The sequence below is a fragment of the Cebus imitator genome, unplaced genomic scaffold (assembly GCF_001604975.1).
Source record: "Cebus imitator isolate Cc_AM_T3 unplaced genomic scaffold, Cebus_imitator-1.0 Scaffold30, whole genome shotgun sequence".
NCBI classification, from domain to species: Eukaryota; Metazoa; Chordata; class Mammalia; order Primates; family Cebidae; genus Cebus; species Cebus imitator.
In genome coordinates, this window is record NW_016107345.1 from 3,503,513 (window position 1) to 3,512,924 (window position 9,412).

The 9,412-nt window shown below is 38.7% G+C and overlaps 1 protein-coding gene across 1 annotated transcript in view; it reads right to left on the reverse strand.

The window, feature by feature from the left end:
* Window positions 1-9,412, reverse strand: part of GK5 (glycerol kinase 5) — a 65,468-nt gene that overhangs the window by 40,814 nt on the left and 15,242 nt on the right. The window contains 1 exon segment of the mRNA XM_037736881.1: window positions 1,363-1,456. Coding sequence (XP_037592809.1) covers window positions 1,363-1,456 — 94 coding nt within the window.

Below are 9,412 nucleotides of genomic sequence, written 5' to 3' on the forward strand. Positions count from 1 at the left end.
CTTAAAGAATGTTTGATGAACTATTAAAAACTAAAATCATATACAAAGGTATAAAATCATACATTATAAATTGCATAATTTAAAATTATACAATTGAGGGTTCATGACATTTCCTTATAAACCACTTTTAACTCCCTTAGTTACTGCGTCCTTGTTAACAGTACCTCTCACTAGTTATTGCAGCAACATACTTTTTTTTTATGTTTAACTCTCAAAAAGAAAAATCAGTTCAGGTGAGATTATGGCAAAATTGTTTCACTCATGCACTGCTGTTATATTCTATAATATATTCACATTTGTTTTCATATTAAATTAACATCATAAAATACTTATCAAGTAAAACTGATGTTCTAGACACTCCCCTGGGCACCATCTGGTACCAGTACACTAGCAGAGAAGGCATTTAACTGTGAGGCATTAGAAGTATTATAGTAGTTAGTATGGAATATTGATTATGACATCAAATACTGTAGTTCTGATGCCATTTGAGGAGCTGGAAAACTGTTTTACTCTTTGACTCACTAATCCCACACTCAGGAGTGGGGGCAACAATATTGTCCCATTATTGTTATTGGGACAAATAACAGAAGAACAGCTGACTTCATGATGTTACTATTGTCATTGTCACCAACATCATTGTCATCTACTGATGACCTACTATGTATCAGGGACAATTTGGTATTTTTGGCTTTTTTTTGAGACAGAATCTCACTCTGTCACCCAGAGTGCCCTGGAGTGCAGTGGCAATCACTGCAGCCTCGAACTCCTGGGCTCAAACAATCCTCTCACCTCAGCCTATCAAGTAGCAGGGACTACAGGTGCACACCACCACCTTCAGCTAATTTTTGCATTATTTAAAGAGATGAGGTCTTACCATGTTGCCCAAGTTGGTCTTGAACTTCTGGCCTCAAGCAATCCTCCTGCCTCAGCCTTCCAAAGTGTCGAGACTACAAACATGAACCATTATGCCCAGTCCGGGGGTAATGATAAAAGCTTGCAGTAGTCTGCAAGTTACCTATAATATCTCAATATCCACCCTGGGCTTTTATAAAAGATGAAATTTGGGCATTTCATTCATCTAGCCTGTATCTTTTCCATTTCTCAAGGGGAGAAACACAAATTCTCACGAACATGTGAAACTCTGGTCCACCACAAACGTCCTCAGAACTTCCTGAGGTACAAGTACTGAAGTCTACTACATACGTCTTTGATTGACTATTGTTAAACTTCATTGGAATGGGGAGTGTGTGTATGTGTCTTCTTAATGTCCTAATAAGTAGAAAATAATATAATTAACTCACAATTAAGGGACATTTACAGGAAAAACACAATAATATCCAAATCACAGAAGAAAAAGATTACCTTCATTATAAGAGAATTATTCCAAGATTTTACAAGTTCAACAGCTCTTAAGTCTTGCCAACTTATAAAGTTGTGAAAATGATTTCCAGTTTTCCTAGAAAGATTAAAACAGTATTTTGATACCCAATATAAATCAGAGACTATGTTAAAGATCTGCCCTAAGAGAATACAAAATTAGAGGCCATACTGTAATTGCAAAGTATACTTTAGTTAGATGCACCTTTCTACATGATTTCTTCTTGATTTTATAAATTGAACACATTTTACAACAATTATGTGACACAGTATGAAATTTCAGGTCAAGGCCGGGCACGGTGGCTCAAGCCTGTAATCCCAGCACTTTGGGAGGCCGAGGCGGGTGGATCACGAGGTCAAGAGATAGAGACCATCCTGGTCAACATGGTGAAACCCCGTCTCTACTAAAACTACAAAAAATTAGCTGGGCATGGTGGCGCGTGTCTGTAGTCCCAGCTACTCAGGAGGCTGAGGCAGGAGAATTGCCTGAACCCAGGAGGTAGAGGTTGCGGTGAGCCGAGATTGCGCCATTGCACTCCAGCCTGGGTAACAAGAGCAAAACTCCGTCTCAAAAAAAAAAAAAAAACAACGAAATTTCAGGTCAGACTCTTTCCACAAAGACAGTCCTTTTAAAACACTTCAATGTATGTTTCCAAAACCAGAATTAACTAAGGAAAAAGCCTTTGAAGACCCACTCTACACACTTTAAAGCATTTTTTAAAAGCCAGTGCTTTTCCCCTTTATTGCACTTATCCTGATACACATAATCCAATAAAAACCTCTGACCTACAGAAGAGCTGAAAATATTGCCTGAGTCTAGTTCTACAACTGTTAACTATACGGTTGGTTTAGCCATTGGGAACCTAACACGCTTACCAAAATCTCCCCAACAAATAGAAATTCAATAAACCTTGGGTCAATATTACAATAAAAGTACAGAGCTAAGAAATAGAGAAGTAAAACAAAAACAAAACATTTTCCTTTGAGGCTCCTGCAAATCAACTACTGGCATCTACTAATCAACATCCAAGTCAAGCTTGCTTTCAGCCCCAACTCCAGGCCTCCTCCTGTGTGACTTTAACCACATTCAATTACTAAGACTATCATTCTCTACTTAAGCATTCCACATCCATGACCAATGGTCACATCCTTACCTTTACATGTTCTACCACTGAAGTCTAATACTTCAGTATATTAATCAGCACATTGGAATAAAAGTTTTCAGTTCTCTCAATCTTACTCCTTAAGTACCTGGCCTTCTAACTCACTACAACCTTTAATCCCTCAAACATTCCCTTTTCTTCCTACCAACCACTCTTTAGTTTGGTTACTTTCCCAGATCCCACTGTCTATTACTTTAACAGCTTTCCACCACACTCTCTAACACTTAACTAAAAAATAAATAAATAAACTGTGGCAAAATATACATAATATGAAGTTTACCATTTTACCTATTTTACGTGTACAATTCAGTGGCAGTAAGTACATTCATAACATTGTGCAACCACCATCATTTCTTTCTTTTTTTAAAAATTTATTTATTTTACTTTAGGTGCATACTATATCTGGCATTTCTCCCCATCTTATCCCTTCTCACCCTCCCTTCCCTCCCCACCCCCCGTTGTCTCTCCCCTACCGCCTCCAACTGTCCCCTGTGTGTGATGCTCCTCTCCCCGAGTACAAGTGTTCTCATTGTTCAACACCCACATATGAGTGAGAACATATGGTGCTTGGTTTTCTGTTCTTGGGTCAGTTTGCTGAGAATGATGGTTTCCAGATTCATCCAAGTCCCTATAAAAGACACGAACTCATCGACACAAACTCATCGTTTTTTATGGCTGCGTAGTATTCCATGGTGTATATGTACCATATTTTCTTTGTCCAGTCTATCATTGATGGGTATTTGGGCTGGTTCCAGGTCTTTGCTATTGTACACAGGGCTGCAATGAACATACATGTGCATGTGTCTTTATAGTAGAACGATTTACAGTTCTTTGGGTATATACCCAATAGTGAGATGGCTGGGTCAAATGGAATTTCTATTTCTAGATCCTTGAGGAATCGCCACACTGTCTTCCACAATGGTTGAACTAATTTACACTCCCACCAACGGTGTGAGTGTTCCTATTTCTCCACATCCTCTCCAGCATCTGCTGTCTCCAAATTTTTTAATGATCAACATTCTAACTGGCGTGAGATGATATCCCAGTGTGGTTTTGATTTGCGTTTCTCTAATGACTAGTGATGATAAGCATTTTTTCATATGTTTGTTGGCCGCATATATGTCCTCTTTTGAAAAGTGTCTGTTCATGTCCTTCACCCACTTTTGAATTTTTTTTTTCTTGTAAATCTGTTTTAGTTCTTTGTAGATTCTGGATATTAGCCCTTTGTCAGATGGGTAGATTGCAAAAATTTTTTCCCATTCTGTTGGTTGCCAATTCACTCTAATGATGGTTTCTTTTGCTGTACAGAAGCTCTAGGGTTTAATTAGATCCTGTTTGCCTATCCTGGCTTTTATTGCCATTGCTTTTGGTGTTTTAGTCATGAAGTCCTTGCCTATGCCCATGTCCTGGATGGTTTTGCCTATGTTTTCTTCTAGTGTTTTTATGGTGTTAGGTTTTATGTTTAAATCTACCACTGTTTCTTAAAACTCTCATCATCACCCCAAACAGAAGCTCTGTAACAATTAGAAAATAATTTCCCATTCCTTCCTCACCCCATCCCTTAGAGCCCCTATTCTATTTTCAGTCTCTATAAATTTGCCTATTCCAAGCATATCATATATAAGTAGAATTATGTAAAATTTGTTCTTTTATATTTTGCTTATTTCACTTAGTATAATGTTTTCTAGATTTATCCATATTGTAGCATGTATCAGAACTTCATTTTATTTTATAGCTGAATAATATTTTACTGTATTTATATACTACATACTGTTTATCAATTCATCTGTCAGTATATGCTTGGGTTGTTTCTATCCTTTGGCTATTATGATTACTGCTGCTTTTATATTGGTGTGAAGTATCTGTTTGAGCCTTTGTTTTCAGTTTTTTTAGGTATATACCTAAGAGGGAAACTGCAGGGTCACATAGTAATTCTATGTTTAACCTTTCAAGGAACTGGCAAACTGTTTTCCACAGTCTTTGCACCATTTTACATTCCTACCTGCAATGTATGAGCGTTCAATTTTTCCAAATCCTCACAACACTTGTTATCTTCCTTTTTTCAAAATTATCACCATTCTAATGGGTGTGAAGTGGTATCTCGAAGTATCTCAAAGTGATATCACATTATGGTTTTTATTTGCAATTCCCTAATTACTAATGATATTGAGCATCTGTGTGTGTGCTTATTGACCATCTGTATATTACTCAAGTCCTTTGTCCATTTATGAATTTAGTTGTTGTTTACTTGTTGTTGAATTATAGGAATTCTTTACATATTCTAGATATTAATCCCTTACCAGGGATTAAGGATTAAATATGTTACATGCTTCGAGGTTACAATTTGCAAGTATTTTCTCCCATTCCATGAGCTGTCTTTTCACTCTGTTGATAAGTGTCCTGTTTTTCTGCTTTTCCACCTTTATTCCTAGAAACCGCAGCATTTGCCTAGATTATGAGCATGTCACTTCTCTTCCCTTTAGAGGTCCAAATCGTCACCATTATCATGAGTACAAATCAGAGGAGTGATTTCCTATTGTTTTAGTCCTCAATCTTGGATGAAATTACAAACCAAACCTACCAAGACGTGCACCTGCTATGTTACATGCCACAGGTGGTTTTCTGAAGTCTTAACTGCAGATTATATAACAATGACTAAATTTTTTCAGACATAGTTTTAAAATATAAATTGCATATTATGTCAAGTTAATTTTAACATAGCTTGCTTATTATTCATAATTAAATTTAAGGTAACTTTTCTACTTTGGACAGTTCCAATAGTTAAGAAAATTGAAAACTGGTAATCACAAACAGATTTTTTAAAAATGTATGTCCAAAAAAAAAAAAAAAGTATGTCCTTTAATATATGAAGTCCAAATTTATCTTTCTATTTTGTTAACTGTGCTTTCTATATCATTTAAGGAATCACTGCTAGATCCATAGTCATGATGATTTTCCCCTGTTTTCTTTTAAGAGTTTTCAGTTTAAGCTTTTAAATTTAGGTACTTGGTGCATTTGGGGGTTCATTTTTTATATGGTATTAGATAAAGATACGATTTAATTCTTTTGCATGTGAATGTCCAGTTTTCCCAGCACCATTTGTTGAAAAAACTATTCTTTTCTGTTGGCTGGTCTTGGTACTTTTGTCAAAGATCTTTATCAAATATAAAGATTGTATTTGATAAAGATAAAATCTATTGATATATAATTCTTCAGAGCCATTCTACAATAGCACAGACTTATACACTTAAAGCTGATGTTCAATCAATGGTTTCAGCTAATATTTATAAGGCAATGTGTACCAGGAGTTGGGTACATAGCTATGAACAGAGACACATAATACTTTTGCGTTTATGACTGTACTTTCTAACGGGGAATTCAAACAAATACTCAATCACTCAGTTGCTCACTTACAGCAGGAATAAGCCCTATAAGGGATAAATAGAGGTGATGTGAGAGTATTTAACAGATGGCCCTGTGTGGTGGTCAGGGAGGGCTTGAGAAATGACAATGGATCTCAGCTCTGAAGGATGAATACAAATCAGGAGTATAAACATTCCCAACAAGATGTGCTATATGTTCAAAGGTCCTAAAGCAAGATAAAGCATGTCTTAGAGGAACTGAAAAGCTAGTGTGGCTGAAGAGCAATGAGGGGGAGAGAGAAAAATCACAAGATGAAAGTGGCATCATTAATTTATAACACAGAACAAGACAATCTAGAATACTGATTTCAAGTAATAGCATATATTCCAATATTCATTTACCATTGACTTGGGTTTATTTTACCTCTAACAATAATAAAAGGAAAAATGAAGGAAAAGTGTAACTGGCAATACTGTAAATGAATTGTCTTAAAACCTTCTAACAGTTTACACCACTCTGTGGCTCTTAATGTATTTTATATCATAAGTAGTAAGACTCATTAATGTAAATATCAAATACTACAATAAAAATCTGGCCAGACACAGTGGCTCACGCCTGTAATCCTAGCACTTTGGGAGGCCGAGGCAGGCAGATCACAAGGTCAGGAGTTCGAGACCATCCTGACCAACATGGTGAGACCCCGTCTCTACTACAAATACAAAAATTAGCTGGGTACAGTGACGCACATCTGTAATCCCAGCTACTCGGGAGGCTGAGGCAGGAGAATCACTTGAACTCAGGAGGCAGAGGTTGCAGTGAGCTGAGATTGCACTACTGCACTCCAGACTGGTGACAGAGCCAGACTCCATCTCAAAAAAAAGAAGAAAAAAGAAATCTATTTTGTGCCAGGCACAGTGGCTCATGCCTGTAATCCCGGCACTTTTGGAGGCCAAAGCAGGTGGATCACAAGGTCAGGAGATCAAGACCATCCTGGCCAACACGGTGAAACCCCATCTCTACTAAAATACAAAAAATTAGCCTGGCGTGGTGGTGTGCACCTGCAGTCCCAGCTGCTCAAAAGGCTGAGGCAGGAGAATCGCTTGAACCCAGGAGGCAGAGGTTGCAGTAAGCTGAGATCGTACCAGTGCACTCCAGCCCGGCAACAGAGCAAGACTCCGCATAAAAAAATAAATAAATAAAAATATATTTTATGCAAAGGGAATATAGAGTAATTTGTGTACCTGTATAACGAGATTGCAAACTAGGGTTGGTATTCTCATTCACCTGTATATGCAGTACAGCCCCCAACACAGTGCATTACTCCCTGTGAGCCCTCAAACAGTGATGAGTGAAGCTCGGTTCCTGTGACTCACAGTTTGTACTGCTAATTGGCACACACCCTGATCTAAAGTTTGCTGGCAGAAATCTCCTTGAAGCAACACAGAGACTAAAGAAACAAAACAGTGTGTGATTTTTTTTTTAAGAACAAAAGGAATTTAAAAGAACCAAAGCGGAAAGACATATCAGTTAGAGCTATTTTAGAAAGTAGGCTAAACACACCACTTTTCGAATATATTGGGGAAAAAAGCTTAACCTGAAGAACACGAAGAAAGCTCAAAGACTGAGAAAAGTTATTAAGTTTCCTGGTCCCTAACAGAGGGGTGGAGGAGAGACAAGGAGAAAAACAAAAAGAAAGTTCAAAGTTTTAGACCTCCTGACAGCAACTGTGAGGAAAATAATGTTTCTACGATGGCCACAAGGACAGAAATGCATCACACATACAGGAGGAAAAAAACAAAGTGGGAGGAGGAGCTGCAGCCCAGGACTGGAACGACAATAGGTTTCTCCACAGGGTCTCGTCTGTTTCTCCTTTCCTCTCACAAACGAACAAGAAGTTCTTCTGGCTGGCCCTGCGTTGTGCCCATCCTGTGTTGTGTCCCAGCTGCTTGCTAGGGTGCTTGTGAAATCTGTCACCACATGGGCTCCCTGGGGCCCAATGAGCAGAATAGCCTCCATTATTTCAGTGTAAAAGAAGCACAAAGCCTTTCAGTTTTGTTTTGTTTTTTTTCATATCCACTATTTCAGTTTCTTTTTCTTTTTCTTTTTTTTTTGTTGTTGTTGCAGAAAAGTTATTTATTTAGGTGAAGAAAGAGAAAAAAAGGAGGAGAAAGGTGAAAACTTCCACAAAGAGTGTGGAAGGGAACTCCAGAGGGGAAATCTAGGAGAGAGAAAGACAGCTTCCACGAGGGTGGAAGGGGATCCAAACATGGAGTCCCCACTATTTCAGTTTCTACAAGCAAAGAATGTTCCCAAAACTCATGAAAGAAAACAAACATTTCAAACAAGAAAAAAGGACAACCATGATAATAACAAATTGTTTTAGGATGAAGTCTAATCCCTCTGCAACAACAGCAACACCAGTAAGGAAAGTGAACTGTCTTGAAATCTAACTCTTGTATTCCTTCTAAAGGTGACGTATAGTCCTAGCATCAGACAAAAACTGCTTCCTAATATTCTGACCTTCCTGTCATGAGTGATATGGTAGCCAGGTCCTGATGAAAGCAATCACTGGGGCCAATGGTCAAGTGAATGTGACACATTCAATCAGTTCTTTCCCTGAGAACACTCCTCCCTCCACTTTCATCCATCCACTTTCCAGATTCACGTTGGTCCGGCTTTGCTGGCTTTTTTTTCCCTCATTCACTTTAAATTTGGGAGAGGGGAAACTCCAAATCCTTAGCTTGCTTTTTTTTTCTCCACATAATCTCTACCAGAGAAAACACCTATTTCTTGAGACTTCATCTACACCAACAGTTCCAAATTGTGGGTGATTCTGCCCCTCCAGGGCACATTTAGCAATGTTTTGAGACATTTGTGGTTCCTACGAATGGGGGTCGGGTGGGCTGGGGTGCTACTGACATCTAGTAGGTGGAGGCCAGGGATGCTGCTAGACATCTGCGACACCACAGGACAGTCCTCATGACAAGGCATTATCCAGCTCAAAATGTCAACAGCGTCACTAAGATTAGATACCTTATCTGTACAGGTAAGTTTAATTCATTCATCCCTTCATCTGACAATACACTACTATTTAAGATTTATTTAAGATTTGTCATAACCAATGCCAGTGCAGGGGGTGGAGTAAGCACAGGGGAACTGCAGATGTGGGCATCAACCTGAGATGCATCATGCCCTGAAAAAAAAGAGTACTGGGCCAAGTATGGTGGCTCATGCCTATAATCCCAGAGCTTTGGGATGCCAAGGGAGGCAGATCACTTGAGGCTCAGAGTTCAAGACCAGCCTAGGCAACAGGGTGAGACTCCATCTCTATAAAAAATTTAAAAATTGGGCCGGGCGCGGTGGCTCAAGCCTGTAATCCCAGCACTTTGGGAGGCCGAGGCGGGTGGATCACGAGGTCAAGAGATCGAGACCATCCTGGTCAACACGGTGAAACCGCGTCTCTACTAAAACTACAAAAAATTAGCTGGGCATGGTGGCGCGTGCCTGTA